Source organism: Lepisosteus oculatus, chromosome 2, assembly GCF_040954835.1.
Source record: "Lepisosteus oculatus isolate fLepOcu1 chromosome 2, fLepOcu1.hap2, whole genome shotgun sequence".
Lineage (NCBI taxonomy): Eukaryota > Metazoa > Chordata > Actinopteri > Semionotiformes > Lepisosteidae > Lepisosteus > Lepisosteus oculatus.
This window is the reverse complement of record NC_090697.1, coordinates 33,123,644-33,146,268: the sequence shown is the minus strand read 5'-3', so window position 1 is coordinate 33,146,268 and position 22,625 is coordinate 33,123,644. Positions and strand designations below refer to the sequence as shown.

Sequence of the window (22,625 nt, the reverse complement as noted above, 5' to 3'; positions counted from 1 at the left end):
TGGTACAGAACATTTTGCTTTAGGAGGTACAGTCCCGTGGATGAGATATTATACCACATTCCTAATTATTCAAGACTCCATGGCACCATTTGTAAAAGTTGGGGTGTTACTGTGGTGTCCTGGCTAAATTTCACTTTGGGTTTGGACATCTGAATCCTTCCTAAATCTACCTCCCTGTCATTTAATTCAAATGTTGCAGAAACGTCTCACTTCTCTAAGATCTGCTGTGCAGGGGGACTGCTGCAGTACAATCCCTGCCATGTTGCACTTCGGAGGTGAATAACCTGGATTACCTCTGACAGTATCTGTAAAAGTGCTTTAGGATCCCGCAGGAAAAGTGCTTCGGAAATGCAAGGAGTTCAAATGGATTCCTTCCCAATCCTAGAACCACAACATCTAGAACTGCTTACATAACTAAACTTTATCAGAGGCTTAAATATTTATTTATATGTTTGGAATCACCTGGTCCAAAAACGCAGTTCTAAACATGCACAGAAATGTAATGAAGGAAAGAGTTTTGCCTATTTTGTTTTCAATTACTTTTGTCAGTGTGTGATCAAAAGCGCTTGCTATAAACTGAAAAGTCAATTAGAGGAGCACGTTGATAATTATGGTTCAGCCACTGCAATTAGGTATTGCAGTAACAACTGTTGTATATTCAGGATTTCATTAATTTTAAGAAAGATCCAGAGGAAAGTGTATAATAAATTAATTAGAATTTACCCAGCACTCATATTTGTCTCCTTTGTGCTGTGACAAGGAAGTATCCTTTCTTTTTTGTTCAGTTCATTCTAATGACTGAATACTGCTGTCAGCTTTTGGAATGCTAAATAGCTTAAAAATGTCTTCTTGATCATTATTTCCTTTGATTTTTCTTTTTCTAATGAAATATTTGATATACTTAGTATATCTTATACTCTACTTAACTATTTTAAGTATATAATAGTAAACATATAAATAGTTGGTTATATGTTCTATTTTATATTTCTGCTGTACAGAGTATTAAGATGGTTTCGTCATGCTAGTGTCACGCCTGGGGCGGGAGAGACTTGCTGGCTGCGGTTGCCACGGGCAACTGCAGCATTCCCATGAGGACGTGCATTCCACCTGAACCCGTGAGGACCAGGATGGGTCTGCTTTAGGAATCCTGCCTAGCTCCTGTGCAAACTAAAACTATACTCTTGCAAACGCTGGCTAACTTTGGCTTCTTAGTCAGCGGTGGCAGCACTGATCCAGCAGGGTGTGTCTCCTTGTCAACCTTTTCACCAGGCTCAACACACCAGGCTCTCCCAGTCAGCCTCAACACAACAGGTTTTCCCAGGCTGCCTCAACACACCAGGCTCTCCCAGTCAGCCTAAACACACCAGGCTCTCCCAGTCAGCCTCAACACACCAGGTTTTCCCAGGCTGCCTCAACACACCAGGCTCTCCCAGTCAGCCTAAACACACCAGGCTCTCCCAGTCAGCCTCAACACACCAGGTTTTCCCAGGCTGCCTCAACACACCAGGCTCTCCCAGGCTGCCTCAACACACCAGGCTCTCCCAGTCAGCCTCAACACACCAGGCTCTCCCAGTCAGCCTCAACACACCAGGCTTTCCTTGTCAATCTCCACTAGTCTGCTGGATCTCCTGCCTGCCCACAATCTCCTGCCAACTAGGCTTATCTCACCCTCTGGTCCTCCACAGAGAAACCTACAGAATACTACTTGTAGATCAGCAGCTGCACACTGCTGCCCACAGCATAACAGTAACTGTACGATGTTCACGCTGATTGGTTCCAATAGATACTTCCTTATCAGAAAACACACCTATACACTAGTTCAGGCAATACAAAATATGTATCACAGTAAAACACAACAATCTGACTTCAGATAAACACTGCCACTACAGAGAGAAGCCAGTTAAAAGAAAACAAGCAAATGACAATATCTGCAGAGCTAAAAAAATAACTGTGAAAATCACAATTTCTAATTATTCTGTGAAAAGCACCATGATGAAAAAAGATTGTATGTGACAAAATACTGTATGCATAAAACGAAAAATAACATGCAAAAACTAGTTTCACACTTTATTACTGACTCTGCCCTTTCATTGTTTTATAGTTTGTATTCTTCTATTGTACTTTAAAAAACATTCCTGCATCTTTCACTTACAGCTTTGAATTCTGAACTCAGCTTACTTTCCTCTTTGTAGGAGTAGTTTTCCAGATAATTTTTCATCAATTTATTGATGAGATTGATGTCTGGGGAATGAGATGGATGATCCATAACTTTAATCTTTTTTGCAGACTTTGCAGAATACTAGATCCTTTACCTACTGCAATCAAACTTCCATCGAATACGTCTTCTAGTACTGGCTAACATGTGAGAGTGATTTCTCTCATGTTTTACAATTTCTGCAGTAAGAAGGCCCCCGGTGAGTCAGAAAAATAATAAATTCCATACCACCACAAAACCTCCAGCATGTTCAGTACTGGGCATGAGGAATTATTTTTATATTTTTCTACTGTCTTACTTTGAACCTATTAAATTCAACAATTTCAAAAAGTAGTTTTAAAACTTTAGCCTTCTTCCCATGTTCAATGGAAAACTCCAGTTGCTTTATGTGCTTTTTAAAAGATGTACAGTATGTACTGCATTTTGATATATCTACAGACATTTATCTTGTGAATATATCATCAACATTTTCATTTGAGAATCTCATGACCATCTTCTCTCAATTATAGTGGGAGCTGTTTTCGCAGTATGCTAGGATTTTACTACACCTTTTCTCTCACATTTTATAAACATGTGACTCTGTCTTCCATACACAAAACAATTATTTTCCTGTGTTTGCCTCAAGAACCCACTTTTTCAATAGTTTTTAATCTTTTTTTTAACTGATCAAATCATTTGGTGTGTGTCTGAAAAATATACATATACAGAACATTATTATACAGTATATTGTATGACTTTCATAATAAAATCAGAACTGTCCAAAAATATTTCCAGTACATAACAGTTAGGAAGCATCTACACTTCACATTTTCAGTTTTTAGATTAGAAGCTACCACACACAAAGCATTTCATGTGTCTGATGTAAACAGACATCCCTGTTTTCTCACAAATGTTACAATAAATTGTGCATGAACAGTGAGCCATTGTCCTGCTGTAGATAAACTGGTGTGAGGCCTTTTTACCTGTGGGACAGACCTGAGAAAGTTTACAGGTACGTACTTACAGGGTACCTCCAAAACCTTTTAGTCACTTTCTTTGGAGTTACCCTGAAAGTACATACAGTACCTCTGAACAGAGCATTGTATTCTACTGTATATATCTATCGATACTGGGATGCAGACACAGACTACTGATATTCTCCGGTCTTACCTTCCTGTGGCCAAATTCATTTAAGATCGTGGCCAGTTTCTTCGTGTTGCTGTGGAGCCTTTGGCCAAGAATAGCTGGATTAGGATCTCTCCAGTCCACAGAGATGCGATGGTACCACATGCGCAGCTCAGAGTCATGGAAGTGGGCCTGCTTAATACTGGGATCAAAGCAGTGGACCTCACACCCTCTCTTGGCCAAGCTCATTTCAAGATGCTTGTCGACAATCTCCAGCCTGAAAACACACAAAAAGCTGTTTGTCAATGTGGGCATTACTTCATTCACTCTTTCGTTTTGTATTTAAATGCCGAAGCACATGGAACACTAAATGAAATCCTGTTCCAAATCCAAATTCCAAAAGTGTTGAAAGGGAATCTTTGATAGTCTCATGAAGCAGGGAGATATAATTGAAAGATGACTGCATATCAGCAAAGGAGTATGAGTTTAAAGGAAGAGGAAGAAAGTGGAGATCAGGTTCTGGGTAAAGACTTAAATACACCATAGCCATATTCAGTGGGGTGTTAGACACTGAAACATAAAATAGGGTTAAAATGAGAGGAGGGCATCTGGCCCATCTATCCCGTTTGGTCGTTAGAAGTTAAAAGATCCTAAGATCCTAACATTCCTGATTATTAGTAAACTACAGAATTCAGTTTTTCAAAGGTTTTTTTAGCAAGGCCTCTCTGTGGCCTGGACTGCAGAATAGTCCTATAGATTCCAGCTTGAAGAAATGCGGGGGAGATGGGCCTTCTTGTTAAACAACACCATGCTCTTCATGATGGGTGTCCAGCCATTGGCCCCTCTGTGTCTACAGTTACAGATGCCATCAGAACTGGCTGACAATCATCCATTAGATGAAAAACCATTTAGGAACTTATTGGGTGTAGAAAGCTACTACACCTGATGACAACAACCAAACACCAGCTGTAATCTTGCAAATTTAAAAATCATTGCACAACTCTATTCTCTTGCTCTCCACTCTTAATCAAAACTTGGCAAGCTGACAATAAAACCATGTGTCTGCAACTGTTGGCTGAGCCTCGACTGAAACTTTTGTCCAAAATGCCACATTAGGAATTTGTCTGCCAGGATACAGCATCAGCAGGATTCTTTCCAATGCAAACATCATTGCTGGGTGGCACCAGGCCAGTAAGAGAGGACTGGACATTGCCCATTAGCTGTCTCCCTCTCTTCCTGAGTGGGGAGTTACAAATCAAAAGTCATTGTATATGTATGATTCATTATTTAGCATTATGAATCTCGAGACTAAGGTTGTTATCCTAAGTACATTTTGATATCATTAACTCACATTGGAATAAGTATTTACTTGTCTTTGAGTATTAAAATGTTCAATAGTTATATGAGACTGATTAACGACAATAAATTAGAACCAATGTTTAATCCTTACATTTTTCATATTTTTTCATAATCCTGATGTATTTGTATCTTGGTATCCCTGAAGTAAACGATCAGCCATTTTGTATCTCAGCAGAATGCAGAATGTTTCAAGTACGTTATTATTTTTGTGGTTTAATATGAACACGTGTTTATATCAATAAAAGCCTATATTTTGTATTTTGAATCAGTATGCAGACTGCTTATTATTCTGTCAATTGATTTCTAATAGCCAACAAAAGTATACACAATTCATTGTTACAAGTTCTAAATTGTGCCAGTAATTTCAGCCGTCGTTTTTTAAAATAAGTCAAGAGTACAGTATCAGTCTTGATGACATGGTGGCAAGCCATGAAATCCAAAGGGAATCATTGATACTTATTAAGGTCTAAGGCCTCTTTATCTCTGTTTCAGCCGGAGGTTTTGAATGATTTGATAGCTTGAGAACATAAGAATGTAAAAAAGGTCACAAATGAGTGGAGAATTTTTAACCCATCTATCTCAATACCTAATTGACCCAAGGAATAATTGGTAATGAGGAGAAATGAGCCATTTGGTCCATACATTGGTTGTGTATCAGACATGTAACGAGTAATAGTCATACTCTGAACAAATCCCCACAACTCTGCCCAATTAACAGTTATAGTAGAAGCAAAACCTTATTAATATCAGGCCACACTGGGAACAAGACCTCTAAATTAGACAATTTAGCATAGCCAATCAAACTTAACATGTATTTATTCAAGAGACAGAGGACGTGGCGAAATCCCTTTCAAACATAGGGAGAGCATACAGACTCCAGAGTCTCTTTTTAGACTGAGAGCACTGTCACTAGAAGTGAGTCTGAAACTGCTCCTAATTCGTCTCCAGCTCCTCATTCTGGAGGGTATTAGAAACGCTAGCACCATTTTTGCCCTCTTATAACTGCAAGAGATATCTCCCCTCCAGCTCACATAAATAATAAGGGGAACATGCTGAATTTATGCATTTTCTAATCAGTGAAAGCTGTGCCTGCTGGGAGGCGAGAGTATGGTGAGCTAACGCTTTAGGTAAAGGCCTTTTGTAGCAGGGAGGCATTCCTTTCGCTTTAATTAAAGTCTGGCTGCCTGGAGAAATACACAATAAACAAAGTGAAATTGCAACCATCTGTGACTTAAACATGATGAAGCAAAAATCACTTGATAGGAGTGCTTTGTTTCAAAGTCAAGCTAAATTGTCTTCTATCTTCTAGTAAATATTCAATGTTATGCAGTGCTGGGCATGATTAATTACAAAATAAACGATTCAACTGTTTTTGGCCTATAGAGAAACATGACTGGCAGAATTTGGCAACAGTCCATTTTTGTCTTGGAATGGGGAGAAAGACCAAAAGAATCTGAGGATCTAAATTTCAAGGGAAAAACAAGGTTAATGCAGGAGAAGATTAGTGGGAACATTAATAGCGAAAAACTAAGAACATTAAAACATAAGAAAGGTTACAGATTAGGGGAGAGCATTAAGCCTATACAGATCATTGGTTTTCTAGTTTCGAATGGTATCAGAATCCCATTCACATGATTCTAGAAGTATCACATTCAACAACTTGAAAAACCAAACCAACTTGACAAGACAGCTGTACTGAATTATTCTTTATCTCAATCATCTACATGATTTTCTGTTGCATTTTTTAAAATGTTTTTTCAGGTCATCTCTGTACACCGAACTGTAAATACAGTGATTTGTAATCTTTATGTAAATATTTAACATTGTTAACACTGAGTTTCTGATTGAACCATCGCATCCCTGCACATACTTATTTTTCAAAAAATAATACTTGCCAGATTTTGCATTCAGCATGGGGTAAAAATAAGTAAAGTCCAGTAGTATGGCAAAAAAAACTCTTGATGGTAAATTCGATTTCAGGATTTCAGGACACATGAAATGTGAGTTAAACAGGTTTAATGTCATCTGTCAAATGCATTATTGTATAATACTGTGTAATTATTCAGTTACAAACAAGGGCACACAGCAGGTCAATCGAAGCATGGGCTCAACAGCATCTGGGATTTTGGGTGGTTTTTGTTAAGGTATAGAGGAGCAGACAAAAGAGTTTTAAAAAATCCATGGAACTATGAATTCTTTGGTCACCAAAAACATTTGCAGCACGTTATCTACTGTTTTCATATCAGCTAGTAAAATCTGGCTACGGTCTGGAGCATTGTAAATTCAAATACCCCTACTCCATCTTGGTGTGTTGATTATCAGATTATTACATATAGCATTATACAGAAACTCAGATTTATTGTTCAGTGAAAAGCCTCTTAACACTGCTGCTCTTGATCTGCTGAATGAGCCACTTGCTGTTGAAGGAAGAACGTGCTGAACCTCAGCATAGGGAACCTCCAGCCATCCATTTTTGAACCCCTTTATTTAGTACAGGGTTGTGGGAGAGCCGGAGTCTCATCATGTTAAAGAGTGTGGTGTGTACCCCAACACATTTCTTTTCTTTTCTTCCATTTGCTCCATTTCTTGAGCTCAGAAGCTGAATTCCTTACCCATTTGCAGTTGCAAGAGCACAGCTTTGCTTTCCCACAGCACTGCTCTGCATTCATTCAATCCCTTGGGAGACATTTTTTCATGGATCTTTCTGGCTATGATAAGCTCGAGATGCCAACACCCTCCTTTTGTCAAAACAATGCTCCCAAGCAGAAATCATAGCCTTTAATGTTGTTACCTTATAAAAGGTCTCTAAGGAGTTAACAGCAAACAGGCACTGTGAAACAGTTTCAGCCTTGGTAAATATTTCTGAGATACTAAGTTAATTGGGATAGCCTTGGGGATAACATTCCAAGTTGTAAATTTATGGGAGAACATATTCTTGTCTTTAATGGAAATTTCCTTTGGGATGCTGGGATTTCTTTGCCTCACCTAAAGATTTCAGAGAATGTAGCTACAACTGTATAACCTAATTACAGCAGTGAACTAATTCTTTAGGGAAAAGTTTAAATAAAAAAAAAATCAGACTATTCAACCATTTTGCTCATAGAATATTTTTTTATCTTTTTTTGTTCTTGTGCAGTTGAGAAAATAAGTTTAAAGGCAGAATTACCAAGGTCTGTGGGAAAAATGAATTTGTATGTGTGGGGCTTTGGAAAAAAGTACTGTACAAGAAAATAAAAAAAAACCTGTTATGCAGAGATGTAAGAAAACAGAAATTTAGAAGATGCTGATACCCTGGTTTCTTTCAAGAAATATCAGGACGGGATTCTTGGCTCTATTAGCTAATAAGGAACAAGTAATAGGTTTATTCCATGCTGAAAAAAGAAGAAAGAGAACACAATGTTTCAGGCATGGAGCCTTCTTCAGGTGTTATTTTTGGTCGTTTTGCAAAAGGCTTGAAAGACTAGGAACTCTTTATATAGTTTTGCTCTTCTGTACCATCGCAAAAAAATAAAAAGAAGGTGACAAAAGAAAGGAGGCCATGTGATAATTCAGTAGCACATAGATTATTCATCCAGAGATCTCACACTGTGTTTTCTTGAAGGATCTCAAAGAAACTGTTTCAACAACAAGGTCTGAAAGCTTGTTCTAGACACCCAAACTGTTAGTGTATTGTACTGTAGTCCTGAATGCTCATCCTCTCAATTACAAATTTTTTGACTTGTGGTTTAAATGTTGTTCTTCAATGTACTTCTAATTCATTGTCTGGGTAATTCATTATCTTAATTACTGGCAACAATTAGTACTTGTGATTAGGGTTCAAGCTGGAACAAACAGGGCCAGAAATGACAGCCATGGCACTAGGTGGATTATAAATACCAGTATCAAAAGCATCTGATAACATAAAAGTTAATGCAACAGAAAATTACAGATTTTATTCAAGTTGACATCATGTTGTAAAACATAAGTGCCTTAGTAAGTACAGACTGATTTTTTAATTGGACTTTTGCTTTGCATTTCTACAGACACTTGTTTTCCAGATTGTGCTTGTGTCCCTGAATACATAATTAACATATGTTTAACACTGGATACTTTAGCTCGCCCTCAAGGGTGAGAAGGGTCCTGCCAGAGTCCACACTTTTACAGGATCAGAGTTCTGCTTCAGCATTAAGTGGATTTTACACTTCTTTTTCCGAGTGGCCGATAAGGGAACATCTGCTCAATCTGACAAGCGAAGCAGAAAATGCTTTGTGTAATGTCATGTAAACGAGCTATGCTGTGCATAGTGATTGAAGCTGGTGTTTTACAAGATCTGCAAGCAGCCTGATTTGCTTTTTCCTTACCCATGCATATCCTCATGTGCTTGAGCATCAGATTTGCAAATGAGAAAATATGTAAATTGTAATGTGTTTGTGCATTTTGCGTTCAGATACAAATGGAACTTGTCCTCCAAACATGGCTCTATTATTGGACCGGACGAGAGTGTCCGGATAAAGCTACCCAGCCATGTTAACAAAGCTGATACTATCACTTCTTTCAGGTATGGCTGGATGAGATTCACAGGTCAATTAACTATGAATAATCACAGAGCCTATAGGAATTAAAGTCTGCAACTGAATAAACCACATTGTTTTGCTGATTTTTGATAGGCTGGTGTCCTGTCCAGAGTGTATCCTGCCTTATGTCCATTGTCTACCAGGGTTTTGTGTAATTCCACATGATAACTGAATCTGGATTTGGTACATCCTGTAGAAACCAACCTTTGTTAACATGGGTGTGATACTGTGGATTACAATGTGTGACATGTTATGTGTTGGGAAGGTGACACGACCACTGTCACTTCAAAGGGTGGAAGTCAAGCTTTGAATTATTGTCTTATTTAAACCAAAACATTTAATTAAAAAAATTAAAATCAATACATTGAATTTAAAGAATAATTGATGTCTGAGTCCATGAGGGTAACAGCTGAATAGATTATGATGATGATTGTTGTTGTCGTGTCCTCGTCATCATCATCATCATCTCAGGGATGGCTTGACTTTATTTAGGAATAAAAATAATATATACAATATGTGGGTCTGGATGCAAGATATACTTTTCATACAGAATCCAAACTATTTTATTTTCTCTTTCCCTCTGTGTGTCACTTGACACAATCTTGTGTTTAACAGTGGGGCTTTCATCCTGTACTCTGATCTCCAGGAGGTTCAAAGTCACCAAGAATAACACAGACATAGTAGGTGGCTTTAGTGACCTTTAACATGTAAACCCCTTTAACTCTGGGCCTGTGGAATGGATGGAGTCCTCCAGACACCTCAATAGTGCTCATATACAGTAGATCTCCTCAGGACTGGGGTCATGACCCAGAGACCCTGCATTACACTTTCATCTGTCATCTCACCACATCAAAAGTAAATACATTTTAAACACAGTAAAATTAAAATTGAAGTCTGTCCATGGCAGGAGATTGTGGTGTCCATGACTAAACCTGCATTCTTTTTGTTGTACAGTAGGAGCAAGAATGTGAAGCTTGTGAAGTCACATGGATGTTGGCTTCCTATAGTGCACACACAACTAGGGAAATAAATGGGAGACATTATAGGTTCCACTACAGTATGTGACCTTGTTAATCAAATGTGCTGTGGCTAAGTATTTTTCTTTGTTTAGCTGAAGCAGAGTACTTTGTTTTTGCTGTGCAGTTGTTTAAAGGAAATTTATATTTTCAATGCTGTCATGGTGTTTCCGTAAGTAAAACGTCACGTTTCTGCTTTAATAAAAAGTTAAATATATTACACAAATGTGATTTGTTAAAAAGGATTCTTTGCCGTTCAATATAGTAATTGGTGAGGATTATGTTATTAAGTGCAACTGAATGTTTCTTAGCCCTCCCTTATTTAAATGTAGCTCAATATATTTGTGGTTCTTATACTTGGTATTTATTGGTGTATTTCTGTATGGAGTCCACTCTGCATCTATCACTTGTTTCACTCACAGAACTTTACTTAAATCTACATGGATCAATCTTCCATATCAGTTCTAATAATAATAAGCTGTGCCACTTGGTCTAGGAAAACTCACTCCCAAGATATTTAGAAGATATCTGAATGGCATTGCTTTGCAGGGAAATATCCCTGTCTTACATAATATTGCAGAGCATGCTCATTAAGCTGTGCAGTAATTGATAAGAGCCTTGTCTATCACATTCTTTTGTAAATTAAGCCGAAAGAGTTTACAACAAAAATACGAATGAAGATGTAAGTCTGTGTACCAGAATTTGAGACAAAGTCAATGATTCTTTTGTGAATCCAATTAAAAAGTACCAACATTGAAGTTTGTTGTTATTGGGATGTAAAATTACACCTCTCTCTCTGAGCAGTCCTCATATTAATTATTCTGTAAACATATATTTTTTGCAGAAAGCCATTAGAAAATAAAGATACAGTTTCTAGTGTTCTACTGAGGAACAGAACAACTGCTTCTCCTTTGTCCTTGTAGTCTTTTGAAGCATAGAAAAGAGAGCAGAGCAGAAAGTGATGTGAAATGACTTCAAGAATAGATCATTCATGGCTATTAGAGAGCTTTCACTTTTTATATATAATTCCCTCATGTGAAATAAACAAATGGACAAAACCAGCTGAGTAATGTAACTTATTAAACTACACTCTTTATTGTTACCTCAGATTACTGGAGTCTTCTTTTTCAGGTCTATACACTATTATCAGAATGATCGTTTTGGACACCATGCTGAGTTTTCAGTTTCCATTGTGTTTATTGTCTTTGTTGGAAAATGAAATTACATAAAACAAGGCTAGGCATTTGAGTATCATGACATATTGGCTGCAGTGCAGTGATAATTGTTCCTCCAGTCAATGTGGATAAATCACATTCTGAGGGCTTTTCAGCCATTGTGATGTGACTGAGGGTGACTGAGGCTCACTCATATACTCTGCCATCCTTTGAGATTACATGCAGTGTGCTTGTATTGATGCTAGCTAGCCCAGTTGTGAAAACGAAAACAGATTCAGTTCCGTGATAAAGACATTTATTGATATCTTTGGATTGGTTTGTTGGATGACACCTTACTTTTAAGCTTACTCTTAATGACAAGACTGCCATACCTTATAACTATGGTAAACTAAGCTAGAGATGGCACATACAGTAGGTATATTTAAAACCTGTGTTACATCACGAACATCAGGTCTAGAGCAGCGTTTCCCTGCCTGTAGTCCACTGGTGGTCCATGAAGCTACCAAAGTGGGTCTTTCAGTAAGGAACTAGCACATAATTCACTCAGATCCCAGTAAAATGTCCAGATACGTAATTTGGTGTAATTGTTAAGTTGCCTTGCATAAAATGATCAGCTTTTTTAAATATCAGTTTACTCAATAAACCTTTCAGAAATCATAAGTTAATATCACACCCAAACACCACTTGGTCTCAGTGGCAATGCATATAATTTCTTTCAGGACAAAAAACTCCTGTGAGTAAACACTTTGATGGACTAAAACAGAATACAGTACACATGAGTTACATTCCATATCTTATATGCATACATCTGCTCCCTACTTGAAATTCAAGCAATACACAACATCTAAATCAACTCATTGTGTAATTTCTTAAGCTTACAGCTGTTTGGAAAGGAGCCATTAGAAGTTTAAGCTTTGTGGTAGAGATGGAGCCAGATCCACTCCCAGAAGCCTTTACAGACAAGTGAGAACAGAGCTAACCTTTAGAACTGCTTCATAACAGTAATATGATAAAATAAGGGAGCAATTTGTACGATGACAAAATGAAAATAAAGAATACAAACAGTTTTCATGAAAATGCATGCACAGCAGTCTTTTTATTTCCGACCCTACATGTTGCGGTTTGCTTTGTTTTTCTATTCAATACAAGATTGTATTTTTCCTCTCAGCATCCTTTAGAGAAACAAGCGAAACCTGTGTTTGGTGACAAAGTAGCTCACGTTTGAAAATAAAGACTTCCTCTGCCAGTGAAATAGCAGAATTTACGAGTAGAATGTGAACCCATTATTACCATTTTTATTAAGACAGCTGATAAACATTTACACCACCTCCTGGTTTCCCATAAGGAGCAAACAATGCATTGAAGATTCATATACATTTTTCAGTAGAGACTCCTAAAGAGAGTTTTAAACCTCCCAATAAGAGAATTTAGGAGACTGTAAATGGTTTTGAAATGTTTCTTTTTAATTTTCTAACATAATTTTTTCAGAAAATATAAATATTTTCCGGTCCCATAAAACACTAAATGTTTGCATGCTATTTATTGGTTTGGATGTATTGCTTTTTACTAAAACACCAGTTCTGAATGTTTGAAAACTTAATCTGGTGAGTACTTTTTAGAGCCAAATACTGTCTGTAGGATTCAATTTAGATTGTATTTGTACTTAGTTAAACCTAATTTCGCCATTAGGTCTGTACATTTATATTTGTAAATTGAGAAACAAAAAAAATGAATTTAACGTCAACTGACGACAAATGTTGTAATGCTGTTCCAACAAGGATGCTTTCTGTGAGGTTCTCCTGTATCTTGTCATTCCAGTGTCTCGTCTGATTCTTGGTGTAAATCACATTTTTAACATTTTAATTTTAGAAAAGGGGTCTTGCATCTTCTTCTATTTGTAGAGGGTTGCAGACTAGTTTTTTTTCCCGTTTTTGTCCTTGTGTCTGATTTAAGAATTTCTGCCAACTCTACTGTCCACACACACCACCCAGACCCTGCAATTCTGCCCAAAAGATTTCTTTGTTTAATGGATATAACTTTTACATCACATAGCCATTGTGATGCTCAATATACTGTATATACTAGTGATCATCTTCCTGATTTCATCATCCAAGATTTTACCAGTACCAGCACAGGGTGCTTTCTATTTTTTTGGGGTGTTCATTAACAAGAAAAGTATCCTTTTCCCCAACAACTGGTAAAAGGTAATCCTATTAGCCTTCTGCCCTCCAATACTAAAACACTAAAGCACCTGTAGTATCGCTTCTAACACATATTAAGACCTACTCATTGTGCTTGAATTTTTCTCCTTCCAAGTCAAACTGGCAACTATAATTTTAACACCATGGAGCTCCTTATCTAAACTTGTTAAGCTCCCAGATTCATTGCTCTTCTATTCTTAATCTTTTAAGCTTGTCAGGCCTCGTCCTCTGTCCGTATTTGATAAACCAGCTAGCACTAATCCTTTTTGAGGCTCTTTGCATTCTCCCAGTCAGGGAGAAGGGGGATGGATTCTAGACCTAGAAGTCTTAGCTTACCCAAGTGAATAGACTCGGCACTGCTTATTTTTGATGCGGTGTGACAGGCTATATCTCTCATCCAGGCAAATCTGCCAGGGTCTCTCTGTGACTTCACGATTTTCAACCCATCCGTCCCCCAGAGGTGTTCCACAAGAAATCTGCCAAAAGACAGGGAAATTAATTCACTCACTCAAACGCAGTCTCATCAATTAATTTAACCTTTTGAAATCCACACCAGTGTCCTTCATGCATGTTTGATTATGCTTTTTGCAAGTAATTATTAAGCATTTGAAGGATCGAAGTAATAACAATAATATTAATAATAATATATTATTATTGATATAACGATATCCTGATATAACGACCCATTTTGGGACATGAGGACATTGGAGGAATGGAAGTTTCAGATTTCCACTGTAAGACTCAACACCTTGGGGGGGTCCTGAGAACTGGCTCTTTAAAAGCTCATACCAGATTTTTAGCATCGTCAGGTTGTCTGACTTGCTTCATGGAAATAAAGAAGTGATTGCAAACCCACCACACAATTACAGCTTTCCACACCTGATCGTGCCACAATGGTCTGAGCTGAAATAAGTATCTGCATGGTAATATCAAGTAATGCCTTCCAGAGCAGCTTACAATTTCTGTTGAAGGCTGTTCTAATGCTTGACATCTGCCCTTTTCAGGTTCATAGAAATCCCAGGATTGCCAGTCTGAACCTTCGATAAAATTATAAGAAACCCTTCAGCTCATTTTAAATTTCGTAGGCTGCATTCTTACCTGTTACAAAAAAACATATATTTCTTTACTGAACTCATCATTCATTTAAATACACCCTTCAAGGTGTTTGATACAAAAGGGGGGCTACTTAAATGGTGAAAATGAGGATTTGACTGAGCTTATTTAGTTAATAAGTAATGAATAATTATTCATAACCCCCAACTTGTAAATGCCCTTTCCAGAATAAACCCGAGTGGTTGGTATAATTGGAGGCACACAGATTCTTTATTTTGTGGCACAGCTTTTTGGAGAGGAGTAATAATCCAGGCACACTTGGTTAAACAAATATTTATTACCATGACAAGACACAAACTACACTACACCAACAAAACATACAACACACAAGTTACTCTATGTAAAAAAGCCACCAAAATTATGTCTGACCCCACTCACCCCAGTCATAACTTGTTTGTTCCCCTACCATCTGGCAGAAGGTTCTGGTCACTCTAGTCGCACACAACTAGACTCCAAAATAGCTTCTTCCCCAGAGCTGTCAAGATGGTGACGCCCCCACTCCCTCCCACCATATTATGATCTCTCCTAACGTCTTCCTGTACCCAGAACGACTGTACTCCTACACAACTACACGCACATGTAACGCCGAAATTGTACTGTCCCCTCGATAGCCCAGTAAAACTGTAACAGGCATAATAATATCTAATATTTATTAATTAACCATACTATTTTTAACCATACTATTTTTGCACTGTTCCAAGAATTACCTTCCACTGTTTTTGTCCTGTTATATTTTCTCTGTTTGCACAGTTTTGATTACTTGATTGCATGTTATTTATGTTATGTTATTACATGTTACTGTTATTGCTATTGTGTAACTGTCTATTGTCTTATCTTCTGTCCCATTTATATACTGCACCTGAGTGACTAATGAGAAACACTTTTCATTATACTATGCACCTGTGTAAGTTTAATGACAATAAAGTTGAAAGTATACAGTATTTACAAACATGGCATTTCAGAGGCTTAACATTCTTGTAACCCAGAAAACCCCCAGTCTGCTACTAAGCATTAAACTCATAATGCCTACAGAGGCCACATTAGAGATGAGCTGCCTTCTAACTTAATACAATGCAACCTGTAGTTAAATCTCTCTCTGCACCCTGGATGCCACCAGATAAATGAGAGCCTACTGTATATCCCTATCCATATAAATACACACTAAGCTGGAAAGACGTTTCTAACTGAGGTGTCTTTAACCCAGGAAACCCAAATTCCCTAAAAACATAGAATAGTATACTCTTTCTAGCGAGGTCCAAATACTTAGCTCCAGTCAGGTTTGGTTTGGATGTTCATGAAGTAGGGGCTCTTGTCTGTCACAAGCTTCATGTCCCAATTCCTCTGGGCTCCTGTCTCTCCTCTCCTTCTTCCCTGCTTCTTCTTGTTTCTTCCTTTTGATTCTCCTGTGATCTTATATTGTGTGTTTCTATACTGCTCCTTGACAATCATTAACCCACAACTTATCTAGATATAGGAAGGTATACCCCTCAGACCTCAGCACACATCCTCTCTGCTTTGAAGCTAGAAGTGTTTACTCTGCCAAGTGTGACAAACTTTATCTAATATTCAGGAGACACTTCTCAGTCACCTAAAGCTGTAACAGTGTTCTTTTTAAAGGTTATTTTAATAGTGTGACAGCATATTTCAGTTCACCAAACCCATCTATATTAATTCTCAATGCAGCTTCTAAAAGCAGAATAATATAACCTACAGTACAGTATATTTCAACAGGTATCTTAAAGATACAGGGTGGATTTAACATATGTCATTGTGTAAAGAAACTACGACAACATACAAAACATAAAATGGAGCAGACAGAAGCAACTGTATATTGGGTACAAAGGAACAAGTAATAGGTTTATTCCATGCTGAAAAAAAGAAGAAAGAGAACACAACGTTTCGGCCGTGGAGCCTTCTTCAGGTGTGCACACCTGAAGAAGGCTCCATGGCCGAAACGTTGTGTTCTCTTTCTTCTTTTTTTCAGCATGGAATAAACCTATTACTTGTTCCTTTGCAGCCTACGCATGCTGACGCAGCTACCCACCTGTATATTGGGTATATGGGTCTCGTTTATGTTGAGTAGTATGAACTTAGGAGGGTGAGCTTTATACGACAGTGGGGCTGTGAGAAGGATTCCAGTTTTGGCAGGTACTGTTTTGGCCAGGTTGTAAGTTTCCTATCTTGCTCATTTACTGTGGACTGAGAATCTGGCCCTCATCTGTCCCACAGGGGATATAACAATGGACTTTTCAACTCTCCTTCCAAAACAGTTTTTCTATTCTGGAAATCCAGTGACTATTTATCTCACTAGAGCCAATTTGGAATGAGGATGTATTTTGGTCCTAATTTAAGGATTGAAAGGCCACAAGTGGATATTGTGGGAAAAGTATACTAGCACAGTAAACAAAATACTGCACATGTACCATAATATTTTGTGTTGAATGTAATCTGTTATAGGGTTTTCTCTGCTATTGAAAAAAGACAGAAACTGTTGATACTTCATCAAATAAGAAAAGCATGCTTAAAAATAAATTAACTTTTGCAATTCTTCTGAATAAAGCAGATTTTACACTTGGAATGAACTCGGGGTTTTACAGCAGTGTGCAGGCCCTAGTTGCAGCTGGATTCACAGCAGTCACTGCCAAGTGTATTCAGTCAAGAGTGACTCCGGAGAACCAGAAAACTGGGCCAGAATGATCTCTGGGCCACGTCTGGGGAAGCCACCTGAGTTTAGCAGCCTTTTACTCTTGACTGTTCAACTGACTCACTGTCTGTTGCTTTAAAGCAAAAATAGCTTGTCTTCTTAAATTGCACCTGTACAGCCTGTTTCCTTCGGGGTGTTTTGTCTTCTGTCCCCTTTCCCTTTTCCAGCTGTTCCCTGAGCTTGTGTTGCTGCTCCAAAGGGACTGCTGTTCAGTGTGCAGCTAGTGGTTCAACCGGGATCCTTTAATTAAAGGCAACAGTGAACGGTGTGTCACTGTTGCTTTACATTAGTTATCTCTCAGTTTTATCTATTATGTGTTTTGTGGGTAGTAGTACATCCTAAAAAAACACTGACTCAGGTTACATAAATCTATTTGTTTTGTGTAATCACAGCATCATATTTTACTGTGAAAACCCTTGTGCTGCCAATTTGGAAACCTTTTAATAAAAATAAGTGCCAGTAAAGTCTAGCTGCAGGGTGAAAGAGCTATTAAGAAAAGTTTTAACATGTTTCTCCTGAGAAACTGTACCTTTTTTTACTTTCATCTCTTAAACCAAAGAGCTGATTGCTCTCCACATGTAAATTACAATTAGTAGTCAGGTCTCCTTTTTCAGGTACAATTTTTTTTTCCATGTGCATTGACATTCAGTTTTCATCTTGCATATAAGACCATAGTCTTCGGTATTCTGTTTTTTTCCAATTAAAAGGTTTTTATAGGTAACACACTAGGCACAGAATTTATAATTTATGACGTTTTGTATCGAACGACCTTCAATATCAAAGTTCATTGCAAAATTGAACTCATAGTGCAATCTATCTAAAGATAAGACCTACAAAACTGTAAGATTTCCATATTAAAATGAAAAAAATAAATTAGAAATCACTTTACAATTCATACGCAATTACCCATTCCAGTGCTTCCAGTGCAATGTTGTTACTGGAGCCTGTGTTAACTATGCTGCCTTAAGGTGTGTGAACTAGCAGCACACTAAGACTGTAAACTAGAAACTCCCATCCTTATATCAGTGAGATCTGCCCTGGTTGCTGGTTATGTTTTATTGAGTCCCTCTAAGTTTTGTAGGTCTCCTTAAATCATAATGCCTTTACTGCTTGTAAATAAAGCTTGATATGGTTAATCTGAGATTTTTTTCATCAAATTAAGCAATTTCTGAGCTCAGTTGAAATGGATTTCAGAAGACCATCCTTGACCTTGAGTGTCAGGATTTCATCCGTTTTGATTCACATTCAAAGGATAGCAGTTTATTTAGAAAAATAAGTGAGAGAAATCATGACAGAGTGGGTAATTGAATTCCACACAAATATGTGTCTAAATACTTCCTACATGGAGTAGGCCCCAACGTCTTAACATTGGCTTTTCCACTTGCATCATTACAAGACAGTTTTATTAACATGCTGTCATGTACAGCCTGTCACTAATAACACTCATGTCACTAGTGACCCTATTTTTTCAATTTGCACTATGACAGTTTATTTGAAAAGACAGAGAGCTGATTGTTTTGGTTTTCATTTAAACATTTAGCCTTTGTTTTGGTATCAGAAATATCACTAGACTACGCCCTATGTTATCACTATCTGTGGCTGAAAAGCTGATCAACACATTGTGCTCTCCCGAATTGACTACTGTAATGCTCTACTCGCTGGGGTATCTAGATCTACATTGAACAAACTGCAGTATGTCCAAAATTCGGCAGCCAGAATCCTGACCAGGTCTAGTGCAAGTGATCACATTACTCCTATCCTGGAGTCTTTGCACTGGCTTCCTATCAAATTCCGTGTGGACTTTAAATTCCTCATGCTCACCTATAAAGCCCTGCATGGCTTGGAACCTCAGTCCCTGTCTGAACTATTATCGCCCTAGTCTCCACCTTGCCACCTTCGCTCTTCTAATTCTGGTCTCCTAACTGTCCCCCAAGCCCGTCTTCATTTTATTGGTGACAGGGCCTTCTCTTGCTATGCCCCCAAGCTCTGGAACTCATTGCCCAGGGATATCAGAGAGTCACCTTCTCTAAACTCCTTCAAATTCAGACTCAAAACCTTTTTCTTTAGAAGAGCCTTTACTTAACTGGTTTCATTCTTTACCCCTCTGCTCCTAATATACTTAGTACCACCATCTACGGTCTCCTCTGTCTATTGTAATTGTGTTTTATCTTGTGTATTCTTTCAATTTATTGTTTTTGTCATTCTGTTAAGCGCTTTTAGAAGCCACCTTTAAAGGCACTACAGTATATAAAATAAAGTTTATTATTATAATTATAATAAGACAACATTAATTTTCTGCTCAGCTTGCATTGTTGTTCCCTTGAAGCAGTCAAGCATGGCTAGTTAATAGTACCGATTTATAAACATAAAACCAGTTGCTGATAAATCATTAAGTGAACCTTCTTACAGGATCCACAAAGAAGAGAGGATAAGAAGATCAAAGAACTGAACATATCTAGGTAATGTGGGAACTAAAGTAACTGAATTTGTGTTTTTATGTAAGGGACCATTGTCTTATAGTTGTGAAAATAGCTATTTGTGGTATTCACCAGACTTAAATCAATCTCCCACTTGTTTTGTGATGCACTGTTTGGAATAGGGAAAAAATAATTAGCCTTCTGTTATGAAAAGCAATTAGTCCTGAGAAGAGTTGGTTTATTTTTCACAGGTTCCCTCTTTTTCCTGTACTTTGTATTTTCTGTCCCTGTTTTGCTTTTTTGTTTATTGAAAGCTGTGACTTAGTTTTGGAACAATCTATACAAAATTGCAGATGCAGTGTGCGTTGTTATAAATATTGGTATTTTAATTTTGTCACCTAGTTATTAGTTTGTTAGGGGAAAAAAGAAAACAAAAAAAAAAGAAAAGTGCTCTAGTTGAGGGAGATTGCAATTCTTCATTTTTATAATTTGCTTTACAAATTTAAACTGGTGTCAGGTCCTGATTTTCATTTTGTAAATTAGCCTTGAATTGGCCTTCCTTATTCAAATATTTACAGTTCATCCCCTATTTCACTGCAATATTCATTAGTTCAATAATTCAATAAAAAATGACATATGTATCTATTAATATTTCATAAAATACCAAAATGAAGCATCCCCAGTGTTGCAGTAACATACAAATATGCAAACAAATGACAAAATAAAGCATCTGTTTCCTTTTTTTTCCCTTCATCATAAAAATAAATCAATAATAAGTGCATCCACTCATTCATCTGCTCTGTTCTACAGTTTTGGGTAAAACTAATTTTCTCCATAAAAGTAATCACTTCTCAATTTTGTTTTACTTTCCACAATTTGACTCGTTGCCACTTCATATTTTGTAAACAATATAGGGATAATACACAAGAAGGTGAGAAAACACACAATTCTGCGCATTGCAGCTGCATTGCAGTGAAACTTCCATGCATGGTTGCATTTTTCTGCACATAGAGACTAAACCATACTGGGGAGACCATGGTGAGACTAGGGCAAAGGGATTCCCATTAACCAAGCAGGTGAAGGCAAAACTATCCCATAGTTATAAATCCAGACATTCAGAAAGCAACTAATTCTTAAATGTTGTTGTCCTTCGTGAACTAAATGTTTGTCCAGAACCAACAAATACAGGGCATTTGTTTGCTCTCTTTCCCAATGTAATTTCCAACATAACTCTAAAATTAAACCCTCTGCATCTGCTTACTATTCCTGTTGTTGAGAGACCATGCCTAAAACTTACCTGAGGACTGCTGATATAATTTAAGAACCGTAGAGCTTCATCCTTTAAAGAGTGGCTTGGACTGGCCCAGGGCTGCATATCAATATGCCAGCGTGGGAACTGAAATAGAACAGAATGAGGGGCGTTAATCTCGGTGTCCTGGGTAATTCCATCCTTGTTTTTCCACTCATCTCCCACACCTTCTCCCTGTTCCAGCCCCTTTCAGTTCCCCCTTAAAAGCCAGACGCTGATGCTATTCAGGGCTCTGCATTGGTTCCCGCACCAAGCGAGTCCGAGACCTGAATGCGCCTGGCCCCGTTAAGGTTTTAGTTTCTGTTCCTGTTCCCGTTCCCCCCAATGGTCCCGACCCGGTTCTGGTTTTAATCGTCTGTCTTGGATAGATCGCCTGGCTTTGGACTTTTGCCCTGTTTTGGATTTTCCTTGTTGACTCATCTCTGGATTGTTTGCCTCGGCCTCACGTCCCCTCACCACCAGCACTCCATGGACACACCCCCCTGTTTTCATTCCCGTCTCCTGCATGCCTTTTTCCCCATGTTTTCTTCACTTTCCTTGGATTGTGTCATCTGCATACGGTCCGGAAAGAACACTTCCTGACACCCGCCTTAATTCAAATTAACCACATGTCTACCTGATCTGCTGCTAAGGAATGACACATCATAGTTGTCAAGGACATCATATCATATCATCATGTGTGACTCCAAAGCTACCAATTTTGACAATAGCTCATTTCTTAGAACTGGTTGTTAATCTGGAACATGCAAAAAGTACTTTGATTTCCTTGTTTAATTTCTGCTCCAGTTAAGCATTTTTCACTGTTAGAATAAATACAGAATGACATTTGCACCATTTTTTTATCTGTGCATTAATTCAACCCTTATTATTATAACTAATAATTTACTCTGTATTGTTTACTTCCCTAATTTCTTTTCCAATACCCAAAACCTGGAAGAAAACGTTACTGTGGTGAGTTCTTGACTTTATGTGGATAAAGGTATATCTTTCATTCTGTGGAAATACTAGAAAAAACTACAACACCACAGCTCATGATGACTTCTAATTTTGCCCAAATTAGGGGTCAGCAGCCTGAGATAGTGTAGTTACCTTTCATCTGTGACATGGATGTCTTATAAAGTTAGCAACCTTCCAAGTTAGAATGGGAGATACAGTAAATCAGCTGGTTTTGACAAATATATGCAAAAAGCAGAATTAGTAGTTTCTTCAGATTGTTCTGCTCTCTCCCCATCGTGCAAAGGCAAGAACTAATCAACATTCATTACCATAGCTCATACAGACTGCATGCTCTTAAAATACTGTACATACAGTACTTGAAAGGCATTCCTGGGTAGACAGCTAGACAAGCTATCCTTATATATAGGATCAGTACTTAAAAATAGTTGCCCAAACTGTTATATGCTACTTAATAATTCCTTCTTATGGCATCAAGACAACTTGAACCTGGTGCTTTGAATTA

The 22,625-nt window shown here is 37.8% G+C and overlaps 1 protein-coding gene across 3 annotated transcripts in view; it reads right to left on the bottom strand.

Annotated features, from left to right (window-relative positions):
* The window catches only part of mettl24 (methyltransferase like 24), an 80,979-nt gene that overhangs the window by 20,462 nt on the left and 37,892 nt on the right, over window positions 1-22,625 (bottom strand). For all 3 annotated transcript variants that reach the window (XM_006626329.3, XM_015355966.2, XM_015355958.2), the window contains 3 exons: window positions 21,155-21,253; window positions 13,960-14,099; window positions 3,365-3,596 (listed from right to left, as the gene is read on the bottom strand). In XM_006626329.3, the coding sequence (XP_006626392.2) occupies window positions 3,365-3,596; window positions 13,960-14,099; window positions 21,155-21,253 (471 nt within the window). The remainder of the gene's footprint in view (window positions 1-3,364; window positions 3,597-13,959; window positions 14,100-21,154; window positions 21,254-22,625) is intronic.